We start from the raw sequence: 27399 nt of genomic DNA on the forward strand, positions 1-27399 counted from the left end.
ATTTATATGTTTGATGTATGTATTTCTGCAACAGCACAGGTGTAACTTTTCCTAAATTAAACTTACCAATATACATAGCGATATTGTTCTGCTTTAACCTTTCTTTGAAATAAATGAATTTCACAAAATTTTGTTATAAATCTAAATTTTTGTTTGGCATGAAAGAAAACAGAGATTTAAATTCTGCTAATTCAATTCTATATACTTGAATATAATTAAATCAAAATCTATCAAAAAAATGTGAAAATTCTAAATAAATTTAACAAATTTAAACAATTATGCTAAAATTATCCATCATTCTAGCCTTCTAAAATTATTATGCCAAGAGTATTTTAAAAAGCAAAGAATTTTCAAAATGCAATTAGTTAATATATAAATAAAGAATTGCTAAGTTGCCAAGAAAATGTAGGAAAAAAAAAATTCATTGGAAATAGAAAGGACAATTGAGTGAAGGGATGGGCTTATGTTCAAAATCTTGACTCTGCATAGGACAATGGAGAAAAAGGAGAGGATATTTGGGGATTCTGTAAGAAAGAAAAGGAGAGAAGATAATAAAAAAATGAAATGATGAAGCATGTGGATAGAATTATTATTCATTTATTTGTTTAATGACAAGTGTTCATGGTCAAAATGATGTTGAAATAGTAAAGTATATAAAAAAAAAAATCTAATAAAGGTTTTAGAAATTTTACTCTGTTGTGATATTTTTTTCAATTTTACTCTAAACTCAATATATTACAACAATAGCATTCTTAATTTGCAATTAAAGATGGAATTGCAAATAAAAAGTATTTTTATCTTTTTTAAATTATCATGTGACTCTGATAAAAATTTAAAAAATAAATTAAAAAAAATTCATTAGTTGAAATAACCCGAATTTTTATTTTCGAAAAATTATCCAATTAAATTTAATAAACCGACAGCCTGGAAATTAATATTAATATTTTAGTGCGCATACTGTGAGAAACCGGATCGAAAACCGATTGAAAAAGCCGAAAACCAGTTGAAATCGATGATTTGAGCCGAATCGAACCGAATCAAACCGGTTCGACCCAAACCATCTAGAAAATTCTCTTTTTCTTTTATCTCCAACGCTAAACTCACTCCCCCTCACCAGCTCACCTCCACTCCATCGCCACTGCCACCACAGCGCCACTGCCGCCACTCCCTCTCCCTCTTCTTCTTCTTCTTTCCTTTCTTCCTTTTTCTTTCTTTCTTTCTTTTTTCTTTCCTTGTGCCTGCGTTCTTGGCGAGACAGAGGCAACGCAGCAGAGCCGCGCGCCACTGCCACTCCGCCACCGCCCCTACTGCAGCTCGGCAACGCAGCAGCTCCTCGTCTCCTCGGCCAGATCGCGTTGCTGCTCCTCTGTTGCGCCTACAGCAGCAGCACAGCTTGTCAAGCCGTCGCTGCCATTGCAGATCGGGCCTCTGCCGGCGTCACAGCAGCTCTGCCGTCTTTCCAGCACGTCGATCGGTCGTCTTCACCTCTCTCCGCCACTGCCAGTCGAGTTCGACCACCGGCAGTCACTGCTTTTTAACCCGACACGCGTAAGAATTCCGATCTAGCAATAATTAATTAATTAACGTTAACTGTGTTGATGTTATTTAGTTAATTTAGTTAATTGTGTTAGTTAATGTTATTTAGGTAATGAAATATTAGTTAATTAAATTAGTATTAGACAATGAAATTAATTGATTTATTTAGTTAAGTTAGTTCTAGTGAATAAGTAATGGTTTGTAGTTAATTTAGTTAGTGTTAGTGTTAGTGTTAGTAATTAGTGTTAGTAATTAATTAGTTAAGTTAGTTGTAGTTAATTGTTGTAGCTTGTTTATTTAGTCAAGATAGTGTTAGTAATATTAGTCAATTAAATTAATGTTATTATTTGAAGTTAATTAATTTAGTAATATTAGTTAATGAAGTTAGTTTTGTTACTTGTGGCCAATTAGTTTAGTTAAGTTAATGTTAGTAATGTTAGTTAATTAAGTCAATTTTATTATTTATAGTTAATTAATTTGGTTAATTTAATTTGGTAATTATGAGTAGTTAACAGCTTTATAATTTTAGTGTTGATTTAATTAAGGTAGTTTAGATATAATGTTATTATAATATATAATTTTAATTGTGTGGTGATGTTGAGATTGATGGAGGATGGAAAATGTTGTTGATTAATTGCCCGACGGATGGGCCGTATAGATTGAATATTTGTGAAATTGTTGATATTTTAACAGGTGGATAGTTCAATTTTTAGAGGAGATGCTGCCGAAATTTCGGTAGAACATAAAAGAAATTTCGGTAGAAAAATAAATAAATTTCGGTAGGAAATAAAATACAAGTTAGAAGGAAATAAATTATTATAGAAAAGAACTTATATCTCAAAATTTAATTATGTAGAGAAGTTAGGATATAAAATAAAATTTTTAAGAGTGGTGAATGAATATTTTGTCTGATAGAATTATTCTTTTTGTGTCGTTCTTGTAATTTCTTAGATCGCCCGGGTCTATCTAGTGCTCCTCCAGGACAGCATCAAAACTAGAATTTCGCTCTCCATCACTGTGAGTAATAATAAATAATGCATATCAACATGCATTTGCATAGCTTTTTTTTTACAAACCTTACATATATATATATATATATATATATATATTAAAGCTCATATTTATTTTATGTTGCATAATTGTATATTTGGATGTATTTGGTGTAGTACGTTGAAAGAATTGTTTGAATAATTGTGCTGTGCATATATTGTGATTTGTTTGTGTGGAATTGGGATGAAGTGGGTCACCATGGGACTGTGAGACCGTACCGTTTTATGGATCCAATATGATTACCGTTAGCCGGGTAAATGGGAGATCGGCGCCCCCGTGTGCACCTACCGTTATCGTTACCGTTAACCACGGGTTGGCTTCTCGTCGTTGCGCACCGGACAGTCTAGATTTGATCGCAGCCCGCAGGGTGGCCTCCTGTTGTGAGCGCTTGATGATCTAGATTGGATGGAGACCACCGGGTTGCCTCCTGTTGGTATGAAAAAAAAAAAAAAAAAAAAAAAAAAGAAAAGAGAGGATAGAAAAATAATGAGAGGGCTGGTCAAGTGAGGATTAGACCGGTCGGCCAGTATGGGGGATCGGCTCCCTGGTGCACATGTGAGAGGATGAGCCATGTGGGAGGACGGCTCATCGGGGGTTCGGTGACTCCACTGACTAATTTCCACGTGATGTGATTATTTGAAGGTGATAATGTTTGTGGGTGCTGATATGATGCCATATGATTGACTGTTGTGTGTACATTCAGTCTTTTAGGGTGCATATGTGTGACTGTTTGTGATGTGTATTATTTATTATTATTCACTGAGTTGCAAAACTCACCCCCTCCAAACAAACCTCCCAGGTACTAGGAAGCAGCTGATTCGACTGAGGCTCTGCAATCTTCTCCGCAGAGTTATAAATGTAAACCTTATATTTCTGTTATTTAATTTCGGATGTATAAATTATTCTATTATCAGTTTATTATTGAACTCCGCAGTTATAGGGTTGTGTATTTTAATCGGGCTTTATGATTAGCACTACGCTATAAATTAAATATTATGCAATTAACCGCAGGTAAACCAGTAAGTCCATTATAATTTATTGTGAATAGGCCCCGATTATATATTATGTGTTATTTGAGATTGGGCCAGATGTTTGATGTTTGAATATGGGCTTACTGTTTTGATAAAATTGAGAAAGCTAGGTAGACAGATTGGATAATTTAGGCTTACTACGGGCCTCGGGGGCCTTAAGCTTACTTGGGCCCTAGTGCCGGTCCGGCCCACAGAAACGGGTCGTGACATTAGTCTAAATAAATAATGTTGCATATATTAAATTTTAATTTTTAAAATAAATATGCTAATTAATAATTTAATAATATTAATTTCTATTACTTACTAAAAAATCTTAAATTAGTAAAATATATTTTTAATTATGCATTTTGTTTTATGTTAATCTTAATTGTAAGGATGAAAATCTTAATTGTAGTAATTTCTTTAAATTGATAATATAATCAAATTATTATTCAAAAAATTGTAGTAAAAAAAATTTCTAACTATTTTAATTGCATGTCTCAAATATCATATTTCTAAATATATAAATATATAATTTAATATTTAAAGGATATTTAAAATTTTATTTTTATTATTAATTTTTTTAAAAAAGAATGAAAACACTTTATTTGTCATTCCATTTTTAATTGCAATTGAAAATACTATAGTTACAAAAGTCGAAATAGGGTAAAATTAAACAAGATAAAAAAAGGAGTGAAATTACAAAAATCCATAAGTTCGAAATATTCTGATACGTTGGGCCAATAAAAGCTTAGTAACCAACTCTAAAATAATCGTTTGACAAATATATATTCCTTCCGTTCTTTTATATAAGAATAACTAATTTTTCACCGAAATTAAAAAAGCAATTTAACAAATGAAGAGAATATAAACAATTGCAAAACTGAAACCTATGCTCTAACCTGCGGAGGGAAATTCATTTTTCGATGCTTTATTTCGAAAAATTGTGGAAATATGAAAATTTTAACCTGTATTCATTTAACCTTTCAACTACCTTTGATACGCAATTCAAATATTCCGCCGAAGCCAGTAAAAATTCCTTTTAATGTGATCAACTTGAAAATTGTGATTTTTTTCTATTTAAACTCCATTTTAATCAATGGCTCATATTAGCAATATGAGCACTTTTTTTTTTCAATGAAAAATTGATATAAAAAATCCATTCTCCATAATTTTTTCACATTAAATGTTCATCTTAATCTTTGTCTGCCGCTACATTGAGAATATCTCATATTAAAAGATTCACAAAGAACTAAAATAAAGGTAAGATAAACTTTTCATGTTAGAATAATTACCAAAGTTACCAAAATAGACAAAATTTTAATATAAAAAGAACACCCTGTAGAAAAAGAATGAAGTAGGAATTGCATAGTACACAACAACAAAGAATACTACTCATTACTGGGTCAAAAATTTTATTACAGCAGCCAGCAGTTAGTTTGCCATTGATTATGCAGTACAATAGAATGACCAAAAAATAAAAACTGATGTAACAGAGTAAATAAATTCAGTATCCTTCCCATGCGTAGAGCCTACTTAACAGCATGCTTTCATTTAGAAACAAAAATCCCAAATTAGAGCAGGTCTGAATTTCACATCGGACGCTGACCGGCACTGAGCATCTGGCCGATTATACCATTCACCTGGAAATCAGAAGAGGCTTTCATCATATAACCATACAAAAAGACCTTGTACATATAGTAATTCAATATATATATATATATATATATATATATATATATATATATACAGAACAGCTAAAACCACCAAGATATTCCAAAAGCAAAATACATGCATTATCCAGAATCAGAAAAAGTTATTCTGAGAACAAGGGCAAGCCAAAAAAGTTGTCCTTTATGCTTTAATTATTAGGAAAAATGACAAAAAAAAAAAAAAAAAGGTACATATTTAGCCAATTTCTTTTAACTTCATCAATTTTATCTTTACCCACAACTGAAATACTGGTAAATATTACATTCTAATTGCTTTTATCATTCAAGAAACCCATGTCCCTTATTTCTCTTGCCAATCAAATTACTAACCACCAATAGGCATCTCCAAACCTTCACTCTTAATTATGAACCAAAAAGAAGAGGAACAATTAAAAAGTGAATAAAAACTGCCCTTTTATACAATATTTGTCAAAAATAGAAAAAAAAAAGAAAAGGAAAAAGTTCTTCAGTTACACCATTTAAGTAGATCAACATTCCAGGACTTTGTCAAACTTGAAGCATAGTCACATGTTCTTCTACTAAATGGCACATTTCTATCTTCAAGTTTTTGATCATCAAATGGTGAACGAGGAAAATGACCAAAAAATATACTTCCTGCCTAGAAAAGCTATATCAGCCGGCAAGAGTGGGGGTTGTAGGAGTGAGGATGAAAATCTTATGGTCTTCCAATTTCATCACAATTTTCAGATAAGGGATGAAACAGGGGGTAGGGGTCAGAAAGGAGTGGGACAAGAGGCAAAAGGGAGCAGAGGGAAGGTAGGGTTGGTTTGAAGAACACCAACGGAAGGTTCAAAAAAAGAAGTAATTCATTTGTTCATTACTGTTTTTAGCAATGTACTCTTTGGGAGAAAAAGATTAACATCCTGGCATTGCTGACGAATAAAATTATGTTAGGAGCACAAACAAAGCCAAACTACACGGACACTTTACCAAAATATTGGTATAGAGTCAAAATTGAGCTTGAGTACATAGTTATTAAAGGCGCGCCTGAGGCATAGGGCGTGAAGGCTAGAGCCTAGCACACTGAAAGGTGGGCGACATTAATGAGGCGAGAGCTTTTGGGCTTAGGCGTGCACCAAGGCGCACCTCTTTTATTTTTCTTCCCTACAAAATCAGCTATGGTTTCCTTTTATGATTATATGAACTACCTGCCTCATCTCTTCTTATATTATATGTTGACGTTAAAAAAAGAATAATAATAATTGCTTTTATCATTTTATAAATTCATAGGCTCATTACTGTTTTTAGCAATCTACTCTTCGCAAGAAAAAAGATTAACATAAGGTCCTAGTATCGCTGAATATATAGTTGAAGAATAACAGTATGTTAGGAGCACAAACAAAGCCAAAATACATTGACACTTTCAGCAAAATATTTGACTTATAGAGTCAAAATTGAGGTTGAGTAGCAAGTCAAGCTTTTTGAGTATTATAAGGCTTGACTCAAGAGGCTTGTAAGGCTAATGGAGCCTTACTTTTAGATGCTCTAAATACATTCAATATTATACTTAAATAATAAACTATTATGCTCGCTATTTTAAATAATAATAAAAAAAAACATAAAAGGATTTTGAAGTCAGATTCACCTAAGCCTACTGTAATTTGAATTCAAGTCCAATAAATTCACTTGAATTTCTAATGACAACTGAGTTGAGTTTGAATATTCAAAATAAAACTCAATTTCATTGAAATTGAGTTTTAAGCTTTAGGCTTCTTAAAACTAAGTTTGATAGTGATTGTATCGATTCCAATTAGCCGCAATACAGCATTATAATAAATTAAAACAATCAATGAACAAAGGCAAGCAGCCTACCAGAAAATACTTTGAAACACAGCGGTCAATGCAACTATTTTCACCCATAGTTAGCTCAGGTTCCTTGTACCTAAAAACAAGTAGTACAACAATGAAGGAGATTTAAAAATATGTACTTTCTTTTACTTTTTGCACACCACTTTCAGATTGGTTTCTATAAACTGAGGGAAATGAAAGAACAAAAATTATCTCACCTCTTGTCAACACACTTGTTGAAACATGCCATAGCGAGCCTGAATTTAATATAAAAATAAACAATTGAAACAGAGAAAGTTAAATATTGCGACCTTGAAGCTTACAAGAGCAATACAAAATTTTGGTAAGAGCTAAGGCATATTTTGGCTGAGGATAGCTATCCTGCGGAGCATTAAATCAACCAAGCATACCCCATTCATCAAACGAACATTCAATAGCAATTTCTAATACCTACAACTACATGAGTTTACCTGTTAAACAGTTCTACCTTATACTCCATCTCCATTGCTAGCATCCCAAAAACCTATAAATGAAAAAAATCAAAACCAAAATCACCCCATACTTAATTCTACTGAAAGCAAAGTTTTTCTACTAAAATCTGTACGATTAAACAAATATGTAACCACAGCCATTGATTATAGTAAAATAATCAAAACCCAATGCCCCAATGAGATGCTATTCTACTTCATCCTTTAAATTCAAATGATATGAAAACTCAAATCAGTCAAGGAGAAATACCCACCTGCTCTTTGTCGATACCAGGAGGTAGATCATTATTAGCAGCCATTATACCCTGAAATAACAAAGAGCTACTTTAAAAATCTATCAAAGCGATCATCTTTAATATCAGAGACACAAGAACTGCCAAAGAATTATATCTCACCGGTGTTATGTGAACTCCAAAGACAGTTTGATAAAGAAAAAAATGGGACTTGAAACCTAATAGAATTCAAAAAAAGAGAGGCACGATTTAGGGTTTTAGGAAATGAAGTAAAGACTAAAGATGCCAGTTACGCAAGTCACATGCCTGTTACGCAAGCCTTATGAATAGCCAATCAGAATAGGTCACGAATCAATAATAAATATTTTTAATTGGTCTAAATGACGATTCTATCCCCACTGAAATTCAGAGAGCAAACCATTAAAAATTTAGAACAGACTACTGCGGGTTTAGGGTTTTTGGATTTTGAGGGGTTTATCTTTCCATTCATCCTCAAATTCTCTTTTACACACCATCTCTCACTTCTCGGTAAGAACCCTGATAGGCCTTCCTTTGTCTTTCTAGGTTTGAATGATTCTTTTAAAATTCATTTTGTTTGCTTGCAGAGTAACTAGAAGCAATGGAGCACGGTTCTGCACAGGATCCAAGCAAAGCAACGTTTTCTTTCGTTGATGAAGATCACACTCTTGCAAATTCTGTTAGATTCACCTTGAATCAAGAGTCAGTCATCCAATCTTTTTTACTCTTATGTTTGCCTTTGGTTATATTTTGTATGGTTCAAATCTTCTTCTTGTTGTTTGAAATGGGTTATTAAAGTTTTTTATTTTTAGAATCTTTTTGTGATTATTCAAATGGGTAACAATGGTAGGTTGTGACTGAAAAATAAAATTGGTGGATACCCCCAATTCTACTCCTTTTCTGATAGAATATTGAAATTTCATGTTTTTGAGCAACTAGACCAAAAAATATCCAGTTCATGTCAATATAGATGGATTACATTAGAACCCATGATGTTCTGGCTTGTGTCAAAACAACAGCTGAATTGAGCAAGAAAGGAGTATTCATTTGTTGTTTTTTCTTCCCTGAATGGTATTGGCAATACTAATTCCTGTAAAATATTTTGTTTAACAATGTTTTAAGCACATTATAATATTTTTTTTGCAGTCCAAGGGTTTCATTCTGTGGATACAGCATTCCGCATCCTTCAGATGCTCGAGTTAATATTAGAGTCCAAACAACAGGTAACATATGCACCTACTTTGCTTACTTTTGTTAAGGTAATGATTAGTGACTGCATATACCTGTTTTCTTTATTTGTGTTAGTTGATATTTATTGTAGCTGAATTAGTGGGTTTTCAACTTAAGGTTTAATGCCAATTTTTTCTGGATTAGCTGAAAGATCTACCCGTCCATGTGAATCAATTGTGTCGAGCATATTAGCCTGTGTTTGCTCCTTGTTTTGTAATTACCATAGCTTTTGGAATCTTGCTATTAGCTCAAAATATGTACTGTTCTTGGAAACTTGCATCATCTTCTTAAACTATAATTTGCAACCTATTTAAACACATACTAGCCTTGACAGAACAGCTAAGATGGTAAAGGCATATATGATCCGAGTATGATACATCTTTAATTTGAATTTTTCTTTTTACTTTTTTAGCTTTGTGTATAACCAATTAAAGGTATATGCATTTATGCATACTTTTTTTTTTAGATAGGTTTTAATAACTGCATACATCTAGTTCGTTTATTTGTATGAATTAGAACAAGTCTGATTTTATTTTTCTTTTTCTTTTCGTGCTTAGCTTTGTAAATCACCTAAGAAATCACGGTTACTTGCAGTATGTTCTTCATTTTCTAGTATTCCATGTGAATCCTTATGAAAGGCATTAACTACTAACTATGCATCCACTGCAACTTTGGGATATTTGCCTTTACTATTTTCAATTATTTGAATGGAAATTTTCAGGTGATCCAGCGAGAGAGGTATTGAAAGATGGATGCCAGAATTTGATGTTGTTGTGCCGGCAAGTTAGGAGTACTTTTGACAAGGCTGTTTCTGATTATAAGAAAAACAATCCCATAGAAATGGAAACAAAGTAATTGAAATTGACCTCTCTTGTATACTGGCATACGAGTTATTTGCAGGTGCAATCGGATGCAGTTACTATGTAGTTGTCCCCTTTTCATCAGAATGATATACTTAATCTTGTTTGATAAGCACATATCTTCGACTGTTAAATATAAATTTCATTATCAAGTCTTATGATCATACTTAAACAGAGCCGATCATCTCGCAAGCAATAAGGCATGAAATTTTAATTTACTTGTCAATACAAATTATAATACCGGCGCCTGCATATCTAATTTGAAACGTTAAATTTCTGTACAATTACAAGCGTATGCAGGGACTAGTCAGGGAAACATTTTAGACTGCAGGAAAGCAAATGTTGAATCGCTTTTGGGCATCGCAAGTTTTTCCCAAGGAAATTAGAATCCTAATGCCCAAGTTTTTCCAAAGGAAATGAGAATCCTTTGTTCTGTCCGGATACGAAATGGCCAAACTGATTTCAAAAAGCTTCACAGAGATGAGTTCTGAAACCCAATTGAAAGACTTCTTTTTCTTCCAAAGCGAGGGCGTTTCAACAATTTTACATAGAAGAAACCAGAACTTAGACATGATCATGTAGTACAAAATGCACAGAAGCTTTTGCATGTACACGTGAAATATGCTAATGCCGTACCGCCTCTAAGCAAGAAATAGGAGGTTATGGCTGAGGATAGGAAGGAAAAAGGCACCAAAACAACCTCTAAGCAAGAAATAGGAGGTTATGGCTGAGGATAGGAAGGAGTAAGGCACCAAAACAACCGCTTGCGGCTTGACAGAGTTGGGAGTCACTCCTTGCTACCCCCAAGCTAATTTCTCTTGGGTCTGTCAGGTCACAAGTCATGAGAGGACTTTGAAGTGGAAGAGCCAAGAAATGACAAATGCAAAGACCATGCAGGCAAGCAAGAAATTCATAACACGACGGCTATGCCAGAAAGTTCGAGTTTCCACCAGGATTAGAGGTGCTGTTGGTGCTGATGAAACAGCAGCAGTGACATTCTGTGCCTCATTTGTCTGTTCACCGGCAACATTGAGCGCAATGGCACTGCAAATCTCACATATTCTGCAATTTTGCAAAGAAAAACTTGAGCATGGAGCATTAGGCAGAAAATCATAAATTGCAAAAGTTGACGGAATAGCAGCAAGTTGTAAGCAAGTCTCGATGTTTGAACAACATCCATTCAATTTACTAAAGCATACGAACAGAACCTTGGAATTTGAAATAGAAAGAGTTAGCAGCTACTTGGGCTAATTCGTGAATGCATGATCAAGCCAATACACCATTTAGTCATACAGTGATGTTTTTCGCTTCTAGAACATACGATACTATGAACCAAAAGAAGAGGGAAAAAAATGAAAAGAACGAAGGTACAACTAAACTTTGTGAACAATCCTCTCTAATTGGTATGTTTATACAAGGGACACTAACCACACCATCTTCCATCTCCTCAAGCATCATCGTTTTCTTGATTTTTTTTTTTTTTTTTTTTTTTTTGTCCAGATGGTATAGTACCCATTCCCTAAGATTAACCCAAATTTCCATATTAAATCATCTCTGCTAAACAACATGTTGCTCGAAATGCTTGAATCATTTGGAAAGTAGACATACCTTGTGACTCTTTTGTATAATAACCAGGGCAGTGCGATATGATAATGAAGAAATATAATATCAACAAAGAGAAAAAGACGAATAAGAAAGGAACAGGGAGGAAAATTCTGACGCTTTTTGATAATGATAAACCATGCTAAGAAGCAGCCAACTACTAAAGATCTCCTTTATAACCACAGTGGCAGGGTTGAAATTCCCAAAGAAAAGAAATGGATGAACAATACATGATATTGACCAACATAGAAAATGAAAAGCAATTATAGACCGGCTCCTCGAGAGCACATAATTTTGAATACAATGAACTAAATTGAGTCAGTAGATATGAGTTTCCAACACAGTATGTTCTCTAGTTGTGTTCTATGTAGTAAGAGTTTCCAGCAAAGTATGTTCTTTAGTTGTGTTCTATGTAGTAATTAAAAATAACCACACATGGCATGACTAACTAAGAAGATTTTGAATGAAATGACACCACCTGGTTTGAAGAAATCTGTCATTATTATATGCTGAAAAACTTCTAGCCTATTTCCTACTTGTAAACAGTACTCCTGATCATGAGTTCAAACATGAGGAATCACAGAACAATCTTGAGCTCATTAGTGGTTAAACCCAGTGAGGTAAGTTAAATGATTCTATTTCAGTAGTAAGCTCGTTTCCATCAATAATCCACAATTCACCAAGCCCAAGGAGTACAATAATTAAAGGGTGTGAGAGATCCATGAAGCAAGGACAACTTGCCACATAAGATAACTACAGAAGACAAACAAATATTACTGGTTCACTATACGCAAGAATAGACAATGAACTGAAGAGGATAATTACTTCCAGGCACCCATAGTAGCAGCACTTCAGTAGTAGATTATTTGCAAATGTTCAGACAAGCACATGTCTACTATCCAGAGTCAATCGTAGAACAAAAAGACAAGCATATAAGCTAGACAATAGACCCCACATCTCTCAAATAACTTTGTATTTTTATAAAATGTAACCTATGTTCAGTGTTTTACTTGAGGAAGGTGGTGGTGACCACCATATTTGCCATTTCTAATTCATTACTGTTTTGCTTTCAACTGAACAGTTCTGTTCTACCTGATTCATCCAGCTCATAAAGAGGCAAAAGAATAAAGACAACCATCACCAACACATGACAGGAACAAGAGCTAACAATCACTACAAGCAGGATAGGTAGAAAAAATGTTATACATTCAGAATCTGGATATGCTTATATGCCATTAATAACGAAACTTATAGGTAAGTTATTAGAAACATATTAGCCAACTTAAAGTAACCTAATTTCTGTTTTGAGCTTGAATTTATGACAAGGAGCAAAATGAAATCTTATCTTTTTATTAAACTGAATTAAAGATAAAAAAAATATTAAATTAATAATCCAAAGATAGTAATATGTCAAAATACAACCTAAACATTGTACTGTGCTTCTTTTAGCCAATTTAAGTAAACCAATTTTTGCTTAGAGCTTAAATCTATGCCAAGGAGCAAAATGAAACCCTCATCTTTTTATTGAACTTGGATTAAAGAAAAAGCTAAAATGGAGTATCCATCCAAAGAAAGTAATATTTCCAAAAACAACCCAAATATTTTGAGCCATGCTCCTTTGTTGGAGGTTTCGCCTGTAATTAATTTGGGTATGGCAAAAGAGAAAAAAAAAGACACAGAAGTGGAAAGAAGTGTGCTCACAGGCTAACAGTACGAATCAGACAAATATAATCAACTAGAATCTCATGATTCCGTCTCAATTTTCAAACATTTCAGGTCTCCTAGGAGCTGGATCCAACAAATTGGTACAAAAATTCCTCAAATCTCCAAAACCCAGGAAAAAGGTATCCATAGTTATTAACAAACAAGTAAAATGTAGCAGAAAATCAAACTTCAACAAAGCAATAACAGAAGAAAGGATACAAATTGTGAGAATGCATATTAACGCATATAACCAAAAAGGAAAAAAAAAAAATCTTACACAACAAAGAAAAAGCTGAATTCTTTACTCACGTGTTACCCTTGATCTTGAACCAAGTCTCTGCACACTTCTTATGTGCAGCACCCAAATCACCCTTACAAGAACACCCTAACTCAATAGCCACTCCATTCTCTTGCTCAACACTCTCTAAACCCAAATGGCAAATTCTACAATCTCTCTCATTTTTATCACCCAAATGCATCTTCCCCTCCAAAACCCCACTCTCCAAATCCACCTCTGACAAGCAATCTGACACTGAAGAGTCCATATCAGCACCAACCTCACCCGGGAATGACATATCACTGCTGCTACCTCTAAAATGGTGGTTTGTATTAAAATGGGTAGCATGTGCAGTTGGCATTTTGCCACACCAGAAGGAGAAAATTGATGAAAAAAGATCAGAACTTGGAGTATCTTCTTGAAGGCTTGAAGACAATTGCTTCCTTTAAAAGAGAATTAATACACAAACACACGCGTAATAGACACAGAGAGGCATGAAGTTGAGATCCTATGCAGGTGGTTGTAGAGGGAGAGAGAGGGGGTAGGAGAGTAGGTGGTGGTGGTGTTTGGTTCTTTAAGCTTTATCCAAAATATGAAAATAAAATTTCTTGCAACAAAAAAAAAACATATCAATTTCTCTCTCTCTCTCTCTCTCTCTCTCTCAATATCTGTGTGTCAGTTTGCGCAGTGTTGGTGAAAAGCAAACGCAAGGAAACTGCTGCTGCGTCGTTGGTGCAGAGCAGAATAATTATACAACAGTTGGTTTAGAGGGTAAAGTTTTTACCTTTTCCTTTCTTTTTTTTTCCGAAGTTTTTTTCTTTGTTTCTTTTTTTTTTGAAAAGTCTCACAAAAATATCGCATTGTTTTGATAATCATTTTTAGAAGGAAAAAATAAAATAAAATAGAGACCTTTTACTATTTTCTGTTCTTTTTATTTTTCTTTTTCCCTTCTAAGATTGTTACTTTCCTTTTTATTGTAAAAAAAAAAATGATAATCATAATTTTGCCTCACTCCATTAAGATAATGTTTCATTCTCAGTTCGTTAATAATAATTTTAAGTCATTTTGAGACACTTAGAGTCATTCAATTTATGAAATTTCGAGTCATTCATGTTTCAAATTTGGAATTAAAATTGACTCAAACTTAATTGATTTCATAGTTTTCAATCTTTTAATCTAAGAAATTAGTAGATTTTGATTCATAATCCATTTTAATTCTTTACTTTTTGAAAACCAGTAAAAGTTAGAATTGAATTGATTCAAAAACCTCCTATCTATATTAATTTTAAAATTACATCTATGACCATTTCCAATCCAATTTTTCCAAAAATGTCATACCTTTACATGATCACTTGTCCCAATTTTAAATATAGATGTTTGTATTACACTTTATAAATACATATAAATTACAGAAGTAATATAAATTGAGTAATATAAGTACATATCTATAAATAAAAAAATTTTCCTTATATTTATTGTAACATCCCTTCCCGGTCCACCCGTAAACCCTAATAAACCGAGTCGAGACGTTACAAACTGGTTGACTTTATGTCTTATCATGCTGATATCATAATGGATACTGACTATTATATCATGCTGATGCTGTCTACATTAATAATGTAATTAATATTTACAAAACATGATACTAGTTTCAAAATGAAATGGGTCCAACTGTGTGCCCTGTACATGCCATAAAAAGGGTAGACAAAAATACACATCCGAATGAGTAGCTACCCTGAAGACTGAGTCTTCTACAGATGAACTGCAGCAGTTGCAAGCTGACTCTCTACGGTCCAAACTCAAAACCTGCGAGTTAAACAGGTAACTCGCTGAGCAAATAAAGCTCAGTGGATATCTCAACATATAAAGAAACAATTAAGCACATACATAGATAGAAATAAGCATGTAAATGCATATGGATAATTAAACATATAAGCACATATAGCATGATCTTTTTCTTATACCTTGATTATCTTTCTTACTGTTTATAATACTGTATGATTCATGAAATGTTATGCCAAGGTATCTGTATGGCTCCATAAGGTTATAGTGAAACCGAAGTGATAAGAAAAACTGTATGAAACTGGATGAATACTGTATGCTTGGCTGCTATGGCCCATATATAATCATATCCACTCAACGGCCTGTAGCCGGAGTATCAAACTGTATGAGGTGCAGATCTGCTATCCTATGTCGCGACATAGCCTTATCTACATGGTTTCTACCTAACCTCAATGGAGCATAATGTTGGTATGTCAATAATATAACACAACATCATATTCATAGTTCATAACTCATAATGTTTATTTGATTTCACATCATTTGCATGCTTGCATGTTGTTTTAATACATGATTTAATGTTGTATTTTGGTATTAAGATGATTGGAGGCATATAAGTGAAGCAAAGGAATACAATTGCATTGAAAAAGAAGTCCAAAAGTGCATGAAAACACAAGTCGCGAGCGCGCCTTGCAAGGTCGCGAGCGCGTAAAGCACCAGATGAGAGACAGTGAGTTATCGGGCACAAGTCACGAGCGCGTACTTGAAAGTCGCGAGCGCGAGAAGTGCCAAATGAGAGACAGTGAGTTCCCAGGCCAAATTCGCGAGCGCGCGATGAAGGTCGCGAGCGCTTACAGGCCAAGGGCCAAGTCGCGAGCGCGCACTTGAAAGTCGCGAGCACGAGAAGTGCCAAATGAGAGTCAGAGAGTTTCAGGTGAAAGTCGCGAGCGCGTAGTTCAAATTCGCGAGCGCGAGAAGGCAACGCGAGCTCGTCATGCAATTCGCGCGCGCGCGTCGCGTCTTCCAGCCTGCACAGTCTATACTCTTTTGATCATATCTCTCAATATACAACTTCGATTTGAATGATTCAAAAACCCATGTAAAGCTAACACATAGAGGAACAAATAACTCTTCTATAACACTTCCTAATTCCATCATTAAATGGGGTCAAAATCAAGATGAAGTTACTGGTAAAATTTCCAGCAAGCCCTGTTTCAGCATAAACTCACTATTTACTTCATTTATTCAATACCTCCCCTGTTCTCCCCTGTTTCTCACCATTACCAGTCCTCCCACTCAACATGAAGCAATATTGTCTCATTAGCAACACACCACACAAATTCTCATGCAAAGAAAACGGTAAATGAAAAGAGATATCAAACCTTTACTCCAAAAAGCTTGAGCTCCTCTTTAACTTCCTTTTTTCTACAATCTTTGAACTCCCTTCTCCTATACACATCAGAATCCTTATAACTTATCTACAATATAGCTCACTTAGAGGTTGAATAATATAAAGCTTCAAGAAATTTTACTTACTTGGAGAAAATTGAGGTTGTCTTAAACTACCATGAAAATGGATGGAGAAAGGAAGAAAGGAAGAAGATGAAGATAAAGATGAAAATGGGAAAGTGAAATGGTTATTACGGGTAGGCCATCAAAATATCAATGAATTTTTATGTGAAACTTCCTAAATGGTACCTCAATTGTCAACAGGTTACTACTTAAGACCCAAGCTTGGTCTTTTAATGCAAATAAATCCTCACCCATATGCTTTGATCTTTTTCTCTCAATCAAGTAAGTCCACTTAAAATCCCATTCTACCCCAACCAGGTTTGGTTTGGCTCGACTCAACTCGACTCCATGAAATGACTCGACTCAGTGCTAAGACTCGACTCGGTAGGATGTCACAATTCTCCCCTCCTAAATAAAAACTTCGTCCCGAAGTTTACCTGTTGTGAACAAATGCGGATACTGTTGTCGCATGGTGTCTTCAGATTCCCAAGTTGCTTCTTCTGTCTTATGATTCCTCCAAAGAACTTTTACCAATGCTATTTTCTTGTTCCGTAATTCTTTAATTTCTCTGGCTGAGATCTGAACTGGTTCTTCTTCATAAGTGAGATCCGGCTGAATTTCAATCTCTTCTGCTGACAACACGTGCGATGGGTCTGATCGATACCTCCTTAACATTGATACATGAAAGACATTATGAATTCGATCTAAGGTTGAAGGTAACGCTAGGCGATAGGCCAATGGTCCTACACGTTCAACAATCTCGTATGGACCAATGAACCTAGGGCTAAGCTTACCCTTTCGTCCAAACCTTAGGATCTTTTTCCATGGTGAAACTTTCAGAAATACCTTATCACCGACCGAGTACTCCATATCCTTTCTCTTTAAATCAGCATAAGACTTCTGTCGATCACTTGCTTCTTTCAGCCGTTTTCTGATGATTTCCACTTTCTCTTCTGTTTCTCTAACCAAATCTAGACCCAAAATCTTCTTCTCACTCAGTTCTGTCCAACACACAGGTGTTCTACATGGTCTACCATACAATGCTTCATATGGTGCCATCTTAATGCTCGATTGGTAGCTGTTGTTGTAGGCAAAACTCCATGAGAGGTACATATTTGTCCCAACTGCCTTCAAATTCTATGACACATGATCTCATCATGTCTTCTAGAATTTGAATGACTCTCTCTGATTGGCCATCTGTTTGAGGATGAAATGCAGTGCTGAAATGCAATTTCGTTCCTAATGCTTCCTGCAGTTTACCCCAAAACTTCGATGTAAACCTTGGATCACGGTCAGATATAATGGATGATGGAACTCCATGTAGTCGAACTATTTCGCTAACATACATGTCTGCTAACTTGTCCAGAGAATAGTCCATCCGAACTGGTAGAAAGTGTGCGGACTTAGTTAATCTGTCCACGATCACCCATACTGCATCATGCTTCCGCTGCGTCTGAGGTAATCCAGCAACAAAATCCATCGTGATCTGATCCCACTTCCATGTTGGCACTGTTATTGGATGAAGTAACCCAGCTGGCAGTTGATGTTCTGCTTTTACTTGTTGACATGTTAAACATCTTGTTACAACATTTCCGATATCTTTCTTCATGCCCGGCCACCAATAGCCTTTCTTCAAATCTTGATATATCTTGGTACTACCTGGATGCATTGCATATGGACTGTTATGAGCTTCATGCAGAATCTTTTGTCTAAGCTCCCCTATCTGTGGTACAACAACTCTGTCTTCATAGAATAAGACTCCACTGTTATCCAATCTGAATTTCCCACCATGATCTTCCTGTACTTGTTTCACCCATAGTGCTGTTTGTGCATCTTTCTTCTGTGCCTCTGCAACTTCCTGAACCCAAGATGGCTGTACTTGCATCTGTGCTAGAATAACTCCCTGTTGTTGCAACTCCATGCTAATTCTCATTGCTCTCAAAGCAAACAATGATTTGCGGCTAAGGGCATCAGCTACCACATTAGCTTTGCCCGGATGGTAATTAATGACATAATCATAATTAGCCAGAATTTGCATCCACTTCCGTTGTCTTGAATTCAAGTCTTTCTGTGTCAGTAAATACTTTAAACTCTGATGATCTGTGTAAATGTAACACTTTTCACCGTACAAATAATGCCGCCATACTTTGAATGCTAGGACAATGGCTGCCAATTCTAAATCATGGGTTGGATAATTCAATTCATGTGGCTTCAATTGTCTGGAGACATAAGCTACCACTTTCCTGTCTTGCATAAGTACACATCCTAACCCAATATGAGAGGCATCACTGTAAATCTCAAAGTCTTTACCTGACACTGGCTGAGTCAACACTGGTGCTTCAGTCAACTTTTTCTTCAAAGTGTCAAAACTCTGCTGACACCTATTATCCCATTGGAATACAACCTCTTTCTTCAACAATCTTGTTAATGGTGATGCAATGATGGAGAATCCCTTTACGAACCTTCTGTAATAGCCGGCTAAACCCAGAAAACTTCAAACTTCTGTGACATTTCTGGGGGGTCTCCAATCAACAATGGCTTCAATCTTATGAGGATCCACTCTGATACCCTCCGATGACACCACATGTCCTAAGAAAGAAACTTCTTCTAGCCAAAACTCACACTTACTGAGCTTGGCATACAGCTGTTTATCCCTCAGTGTCTGGAGTACAATCCGCAAATGTTTATCATGTTCAACCTTATCTTTGGAGTAGACTGAAATGTCATCTATAAACACCACCATAAATTGATCCAGATATGAATGAAACACGCGGTTCATGAGATCCATGAAAACCGCTGGTGCATTTGTGAGACCGAATGGCATGACTAAAAATTCATAGTGACCATATCGGGTCCTGAATGCAGTCTTAGCGATATCTTCTTCCTTTATTCGCAACTGATGGTATCCCGACCTAAGGTCGATCTTAGAAAACATACCTGCACCTTTTAGCTGATCAAACAAATCATCAATTCGAGGCAATGGATACTTATTCTTGATTGTCAGTTTGTTCAGTTGTCTGTAGTCAATGCACAATCTGAATGATCCATCTTTCTTCTTTACAAATAATACCGGTGCTCCCCAAGGTGATACACTGGGTCTGATAAAGCCTTTATCCAATAACTCCTGTAGCTGAATCTTTAACTCTTTTAGCTCTGCTGGTGCCATTCTGTAAGGTGCAATTGATACTGGTGCTGCTCCAGGATAGACATCTATAGTAAACTCCACTTCCCTCCTTGGTGGTAACCCTGGTAACTCTTCTGGAAATACATCTGGATAATCACACACTGTTGGTATGTCTTGCACTTCTGACTGTTCTTTCTCTGCTTGTAATGCACATATCAAGTATGTTTCACAACCCTTTTGAATTAATCTCTTTGCTGCCATGGCTGATATCACATTACCCAGAAAATCTCGCCACTTTCTGACTACTGTAATCTCTTCCCCTGCTGTAGTATATAATGTCACCCTTTTCTTAGCACAATCAACTATAGCCTGATGTCTGGATAGCCAATCCATACCCAAAATAACATCAAATTCTCTAAATGGCAACTCCATCAGATCTCCTGGAAACTCTTTTCCATGAATAACAATTGGACATCCTTCGACCACTGTATGGGTTTGTACTACATCTCCTAATGGATTAGTAACCAACATACCCTGACTCACATATGCAACTTCTAACCCTTTAACCCAAGGTTTAGGTACACTAATGTATGAATGAGATGAGCCAGGATCAATTAAAGCAGAAACTGTATGATCACCTAAAGAAAACTCACCAACTATTACATCTGGAGCTTCCTCATCTTCTCTGGCTCGCATAGCATAGACCCTGGCTGGACCTCTAGTATCAGGTCTGTCCACAGTCTCTGACTGCTGTCTCTGCCCTCCGGAGCTCTCACCTCTTCCTCTGCCTGCTATGAACTGTATAGGAACTTTTGCCCTCTTCGGACAATCCTTCTTCTGATGGTCTGATGCTTCGCATATCCAACATTTACCAGTCACCAACCAACAATCTCCACCATGTCGTCTGCCACAATGCTCACAAGGTGGAAGAGTATAACCGGCTGACTCCGCACCTCTACTGGTGCCTCTACCAGTTCCTCTGCCTGAACCTCGACTACCACCGGTAGAACTAGCCACAACTGATACCGCTGGCGCGTTAGCACCCCTAGCTGAGCCTTGGCTAAAGGAAGGTTTAGAACTAGCTGAACTACTAGCACCTCTGAATCTCTTGCTTTCTGACTGATAGGCACTGGGTGCACTCTGAATCTGGTCTCTCCTCTGCTGAGACCGCTGGCGTCTGGTACGCTGACTGGCCTGAATGCGCTCTATCTCCTGAGCTGCCTCTACCAAAGCTGAGAACTCTCTGAATCTGGAAGCTACCACTCCCATTTGAATTTCATCGTTCAGGCCTTCCTGAAACTTTTTACACCTCTCGGCTTCTGTAGCCACTATCCCCTGACCATACCTGCTGAGCCTGGTGAATTCTCTTTCATATTCGGCAACTGACATTCTGTTCTGCCTCAGGTATAAGAATTCCTTCCTTCTCGCATCTAGGTAAGCCTCTGTGATGAACTTTTTCTTGAATTCATCCAAGAAGAATTGCCATGTACGCTGCTCTGCTGATACCCGCTGCTGAACAGTAGTCCACCATATATATGCCTCATCTATGAGCAATGATGTGGCACAAACCAACTTGTCCTCTGGTGTACATTGTAATTGTTCCAGAACTCTCGATGTCCCATCTAACCAATACTCAGCTCTTTCTGGACTATCATCCTTGTTGGCACTGAATTCTTTCGCCCCATATTTCCGAAGCTTCTCTAGTGGGGGCTTTCTTTCTCTTTCTACTACTATTGGTGCTTGAGGTATCACCCCTGCAATCTGTCTAAAAGTATCCGCAAGTTGCTTTAACAATGTAACATCCTCTTGAGTTGAGCCGGGTTGAACCAAACCTGGTTGGGGTAGAATGGATGATAAGTGGACTTATTTGCATGGAAAGTTTAGGACTTGTTTGCCTCCAAACATATAGCTTGGGTAGTAAGTTGTAGCCTTTGTATACTTGAGGTACCAATTAGAGAGTTTACACAGCCAAATCACTTCTTCTAGAGTCTACCCGTTCCTATCATTTTCACTTTCCTATTTTCACGTTTTTCATTTTCTTCTTAAGTTTCCCTTCCATTTCCTTGCACTTTTCATGCAAGTTACGCAGTAAGTCCACTCCAAGTAGAATTCCTTGAAGTTATATGTTATTCACTCTTTAATTGAGTTATATTGGAGATGAGTTATGAGAATTCTTGTGTATAGGAGAAGAAAGTTCCAAAGTTGCAGAAAAGAGAAGCTAAAACAGAGGTCAAGCCTTTTGACGTCAAGGTTTGATATCTCATGTTGTCTACTATTTTCTTTGCATGTAAATTGTGTGGTGTGTTGCCAATGAGATGATATGTTGCTTGTTGTTGGGTGGAAGTACTGGAAATGATGTGAAAACAAGGGATGAATATATGAAGCGGAAATAGAGTTTGCTGGAAATGTTACTAGCAACTTCATCTTGATTTTGAACCCATATAATGATGGAATTAGGAATTGTCATAGAAGAGTTATTTGTTCCTTTCTGTGTTAGCTTTACATGGGCTTTTGAATCATTCAATTTGGAGTTAGCTATTGAGAGTTATGGCCAAAAGAACACAGACTGCACGGAATCACGTCGCGCGCTCGCGCATACTGGAAAGCAAGTCGCGCTCGCGATTTCCTATTGCGCGCTCGCGACTTGAGTCAGGTAGCTCTCTGACTCTCAATTGCACAACCCGCGCTCGCGAGGATCACATGCGCGGTCGCGACTTTGGCCAGAAGCTCTCTGACTCTCAGTGTGCGCATCTCGCGCTCGCGAATCACACAAGCGCGCTCGCGACTTCATCTCGCGCTCGCGACTTGTGCTGCGCGGTCGCGACTTCAGCCAGAAACACACTGACTCTCAGGATGCACAAGTCGCGCTCGCGACTTTCACATACGCGGTCGCGACTTGTGCTGTGACACTCTTTTGCCTTTCATTTGCTATGTAATCACATTCCTTTGCTCAACATGCATGCATCCAATCATTTTATAACAAAAATACAACATAAGAACATGGATTTAAACAACATACAAGCATTCATATGATGTGAAATCAAATCAATATGATGAACGATGACGTTGTGAAACCATTTATGTGCTATTGTGTTACATTGTTGACATGCTAATCTTAAGCTCCATTGAGGTTAGGTAGAAACCATGTAGATAAGGCTATGTCGCGACATAGAATAGCAGATCTGCGCCCCATACAGTTTGGAACTCCGGCTACAGGCCGTTGAGTGGATATGATTAAACCGTGCGGTGCGAATCCGGTTAGGGGCACCAAAACGGACAATATTGGCATAGGCGAATCCGGTTCGGGGCCTATAGCATACAGTTTCACCCAGTTTCATACAGTTTATCTTATCACTTCGGTTTCACTATAACCTTATGGAGCCATTCAGATATCTTGACATAACATTTCATGAATTATACAGGATTATAAACAGTACAAAAGATAATCAAGATATCATGAAAGTATCATAATGCGTGAGCTTATATGTGCCATATATGTTTCCATGGTTCTTTCTATATATGTATGTGTTTAATTGTTTCTTTATTGTTGAGATATCCACTGAGCATTATTTGCTCAGCGAGTTACCTGTTTAACTCTCAGGTTTTGAGACTGGTCCATAGAGAGTCCGCGTACAACTGCTGCAGTTCATCTGTAGAAGACTCGGTCTTCAGGGTAGAAACTCATTTTGTTTTTCTTTTTATGGCATGTACAGGGCACACAGTTGGGCCCATTTCATTTTGTAAACTTGTACCATGTTTTGTAAATTACATTATTTTTGGAAACAGTACCAACATGTTATTATATTCAATATACAGTATGTTTTCAGCATGTCAGACCATACAGTCAACCAGTTTGTGGCATCTCGACTCGGTTCATTCGGGTTTACGGGTGGACCGGGAAGGGGTGTTACAAACAACACCTCTTGGCCTGGTGCTCTTGGAGCCTCACCCTCCACTGCTCTGAAGGCGTGTGACTCGCTCTCACCTTCCTGTGACATCCTCCTAAAAGAATAACAACTGCTTAGTTCATCAGGGTAGTCATGGCATGTACACTATACTGACTTATGCATGCAAGCCCGGGGAAACTAAACCTAGGGCTCTGATACCAAAATTTGTAACATCCCTTCCCGATCCACCCGTAAACCCGAATAAACCGAGTCGAGACGTTACAAACTGGTTGACTTTATGTCTTGTCATGCTGATATCATAATGGATACTGACTATTATATCATGCTGATGCTGTCTACATTAATAATGTAATTAATATTTACAAAACATGATACTAGTTTCAAAATGAAATGGGCCCAACTGTGTGCCCTGTACATGCCATAAAAAGGGTAGACAAAAATACACATCCGAATGAGTAGCTACCCTGAAGACTGAGTCTTCTACAGATGAACTGCAGCAGTTGCAAGTTGACTCTCTACGGTCCAAACTCAAAACCTGCGAGTTAAACAGGTAACTCGCTGAGCAAATAAAGCTCAGTGGATATCTCAACATATAAAGAAACAATTAAGCACATACATAGATAGAAATAAGCATGTAAATGCATATGGATAATTAAACATATAAGCACATATAGCATGATCTTTTCCTTATACCTTGATTATCTTTCTTACTGTTTATAATACTGTATGATTCATGAAATGTTATGCCAAGGTATCTGTATGGCTCCATAAGGTTATAGTGAAACCGAAGTGATAAGAAAAACTGTATGAAACTGGATGAATACTGTATGCTTGGCTGCTATGGCCCATATATAATCATATCCATTCAACGGCCTGTAGCCGGAGTATCAAACTGTATGAGGTGCAGATCTGCTATCCTATGTCGCGACATAGCCTTATCTACATGGTTTCTACCTAACCTCAATGGAGCATAATGTTGGTATGTCAATAATATAACACAACATCATATTCATAGTTCATAACTCATAATGTTTATTTGATTTCACATCATTTGCATGCTTGCATGTTGTTTTAATACATGATTTAATGTTGTATTTTGGTATTAAGATGATTGGAGGCATATAAGTGAAGCAAAGGAATACAATTGCATTGAAAAAGAAGTCCAAAAGTGCATGAAAACACAAGTCGCGAGCGCGCCTTGCAAGGTCGCGAGCGCGTAAAGCACCAGATGAGAGACAGTGAGTTATCGGGCACAAGTCACGAGCACGTACTTGAAAGTCGCGAGCGCGAGAAGTGCCAAATGAGAGACAGTGAGTTCCCAGGCCAAATTCGCGAGCGCGCGATGAAGGTCGCGAGCGCTTACAGGCCAAGGGCCAAGTCGCGAGCGCGCACTTGAAAGTCGCGAGCACGAGAAGTGCAAAATGAGAGTCAGAGAGTTTCAGGTGAAAGTCGCGAGCGCATAGTTCAAATTCGCGAGCGCGAGAAGGCAACGCGAGCTCGTCATGCAATTCGCGCGCGCGCGTCGCGTCTTCCAGCCTGCACAGTCTGTACTCTTTTGATCATATCTCTCAATATACAACTCCGATTTGAATGATTCAAAAACCCATGTAAAGCTAACACATAGAGGAACAAATAACTCTTCTATAACACTTCCTAATTCCATCATTAAATAGGGTCAAAATCAAGATGAAGTTACTGGTAAAATTTCCAGCAAGCCCTGTTTCAGCATAAACTCACTATTTACTTCATTTATTCAATACCTCCCCTGTTCTCCCCTGTTTCTCACCATTACCAGTCCTCCCACTCAACATGAAGCAATATTGTCTCATTAGCAACACACCACACAAATTCTCATGCAAAGAAAACGGTAAATGAAAAGAGATATCAAACCTTTACTCCAAAAAGCTTGAGCTCCTCTTTAACTTCCTTTTTTCTACAATCTTTGAACTCCCTTCTCCTATACACATCAGAATCCTTATAACTTATCTACAATATAGCTCACTTAGAGGTTGAATAATATAAAGCTTCAAGAAATTTTACTTACTTGGAGAAAATTGAGGTTGTCTTAAACTACCATGAAAATGGATGGAGAAAGGAAGAAAGGAAGAAGATGAAGATAAAGATGAAAATGGGAAAGTGAAATGGTTATTACGGGTAGGCCATCAAAATATCAATGAATTTTTATGTGAAACTTCCTAAATGGTACCTCAATTGTCAACAGGTTACTACTTAAGACCCAAGCTTGGTCTTTTAATGCAAATAAATCATCACCCATATGCTTTGATCTTTTTCTCTCAATCAAGTAAGTCCACTTAAAATCTCATTCTACCCCAACCGGGTTTGGTTTGGCCCGACTCAACTCGACTCCATGAAATGACTCGACTCAGTGCTAAGACTCAACTCGGTAGGATGTCACATTTATAATAATAATAATTTATAAATGTAATATTTTAAAAATAAATAAATTAGATATACCCATAGTTGACCCTTCTTTTGCCCCACCTTTTCTTGAATTCCTAATGTGAACTCACTGCTTGTGGTTGTGAACTTGTAACTTGTCATATTCCTAGCTTTTTGCCATATGTGAAAAGATAATGAGATAATTAACTTTTGGTAATAATCTAAGATTTTAAAGTGCATACTTCATTTTAATTAAATTTTAGATCGAGAATTTATTTTATGTATAATTTTTTTATATTTTTTACAAAAAATTTAAAATGTGAAATTTAATTAAATTTTATATTTGATATAAATTAAAATTTAATTGAATTTATTATCATCATCTAAAATACCTTAAAGAAAAATAGAGAGCAAATTATCAAGAAATGAAAATACGAAAGATAAAAGAAAAAAAAAAAAAAGAAGAGAGACCTACGAAATTGTGGCTCAGTTGGCAATATAGGCTAAACATGAGGAAAGATCTCTCAGATTCGATACGCGTTAAATACACTTATAGGGAGGGGCGAAGAGCTTTAACTTTGATTAAACACCGAGCCGAAGAGCTTTAACTGTAATTAAACACCGAGCCGAATTAAACGGTCCCTGGTGATATGGTTCGATTACCGGTGATTTACACCAAAAGAAAAAAGAAATAGGTAAAAATGGAAGAAAATAGATGCCCTAATATATTAAAATTGGAAGTAAAAGTTTGTTCTTAATATGTTTTTTTTTTTTTAAATGCAGCATTTTTCCAATAGATAAATATAAAAGGTGTATTTCAAGTTTGATAGGTAAGGTGGGTTAAGTTTAACCATGGTTAGAGAGGGGCATTAGAAATACTTTTTTAATTTGCAATTTCATTTTTAATTGTTTGGGATGCTACCGTAATTTTAAATGAGATTGAAAACAGTATATAGATTGATTAACCCATTTTGATAATTTAGAAGCATAAAAAATTACAAATATAGTCTGAAAAATTGCAATTATAAATTTGTAACATAACATCCTGACCCTAATATTGGATCTTAATAACTACTCAACTGTAAATAATAACTGTTATTAACAGCTAACTAATAATCTACGAGATCATATGGCAGTTGTTGGAGCA

The 27399-nt window shown here is 36.3% G+C and overlaps 3 protein-coding genes and 1 long non-coding RNA gene across 4 annotated transcripts; 2 read left to right on the forward strand and 2 right to left on the reverse strand.

The window, feature by feature from the left end:
• The first annotated feature begins 1094 nt into the window (after positions 1-1094).
• On the forward strand, positions 1095-3624 carry LOC149495957 (uncharacterized). Its single transcript, XR_016320856.1, has 3 exons — positions 1095-1548; positions 2488-2553; positions 3386-3624. It is a non-coding gene; the product is annotated as an uncharacterized LOC149495957 (long non-coding RNA).
• A 1341-nt stretch (positions 3625-4965) lies between these two features.
• Positions 4966-8140, reverse strand: TIM10 (Tim10/DDP family zinc finger protein). Its single transcript, XM_012213144.3, has 6 exons — positions 8001-8140; positions 7860-7910; positions 7588-7640; positions 7336-7374; positions 7142-7211; positions 4966-5239 (listed from the first exon to the last, which is right to left on the reverse strand). Exons 2-6 carry the CDS (start codon positions 7902-7904, stop codon positions 5189-5191), a joined length of 258 nt encoding a protein of 85 aa, XP_012068534.1. The 5' UTR covers positions 7905-7910; positions 8001-8140; the 3' UTR covers positions 4966-5188.
• Positions 8141-8229: 89 nt separating this feature from the next.
• Positions 8230-10098, forward strand: RPC14 (RNApolymerase 14 kDa subunit). Its single transcript, XM_012213136.4, has 4 exons — positions 8230-8366; positions 8444-8558; positions 9003-9079; positions 9808-10098. Exons 2-4 carry the CDS (start codon positions 8458-8460, stop codon positions 9939-9941), a joined length of 312 nt encoding a protein of 103 aa, XP_012068526.1. The 5' UTR covers positions 8230-8366; positions 8444-8457; the 3' UTR covers positions 9942-10098.
• Positions 10099-10431: 333 nt separating this feature from the next.
• Positions 10432-14270, reverse strand: LOC105631129 (uncharacterized). The gene is made up of 2 exons (XM_012213129.4): positions 13562-14270; positions 10432-11008 (listed from the first exon to the last, which is right to left on the reverse strand). Exons 1-2 carry the CDS (start codon positions 13888-13890, stop codon positions 10786-10788), a joined length of 552 nt encoding a protein of 183 aa, XP_012068519.3. The 5' UTR covers positions 13891-14270; the 3' UTR covers positions 10432-10785.
• Positions 14271-27399: the final 13129 nt, after the last annotated feature.

This window comes from Jatropha curcas, chromosome 5 (assembly GCF_041381405.1).
Source record: "Jatropha curcas cultivar XTBG-Jc1 chromosome 5, XTBG_Jcur_1.0, whole genome shotgun sequence".
Lineage (NCBI taxonomy): Eukaryota > Viridiplantae > Streptophyta > Magnoliopsida > Malpighiales > Euphorbiaceae > Jatropha > Jatropha curcas.

What these genes read in the sequence shown, in the direction of transcription:
- TIM10 (XM_012213144.3), bottom strand. Translation starts at nt 7,904, where the DNA reads ATGGCTGCTAATAATGATCTACCTCCTGGTATCGACAAAGAGCAG. An exon ending in AACAAGTGTGTTGACAAGAG is followed by an intron (nt 7,212 to 7,335) that starts GTGAGATAATTT and finishes ACTTGTTTTTAG; the next exon opens with GTACAAGGAACCTGAGCTAA. An exon ending in GTGTTTCAAAGTATTTTCTG is followed by an intron (nt 5,240 to 7,141) that starts GTAGGCTGCTTG and finishes TCTGATTTCCAG; the next exon opens with GTGAATGGTATAATCGGCCA.
- RPC14 (XM_012213136.4), top strand. Translation starts at nt 8,458, where the DNA reads ATGGAGCACGGTTCTGCACAGGATCCAAGCAAAGCAACGTTTTCTTTC. An exon ending in AGATTCACCTTGAATCAAGA is followed by an intron (nt 8,559 to 9,002) that starts GTCAGTCATCCA and finishes TTTTTTTTGCAG; the next exon opens with TCCAAGGGTTTCATTCTGTG. An exon ending in TATTAGAGTCCAAACAACAG is followed by an intron (nt 9,080 to 9,807) that starts GTAACATATGCA and finishes GGAAATTTTCAG; the next exon opens with GTGATCCAGCGAGAGAGGTA.
- LOC105631129 (XM_012213129.4), bottom strand. Translation starts at nt 13,890, where the DNA reads ATGCCAACTGCACATGCTACCCATTTTAATACAAACCACCATTTTAGA. An exon ending in TTCAAGATCAAGGGTAACAC is followed by an intron (nt 11,009 to 13,561) that starts GTGAGTAAAGAA and finishes GCAAAATTGCAG; the next exon opens with AATATGTGAGATTTGCAGTG.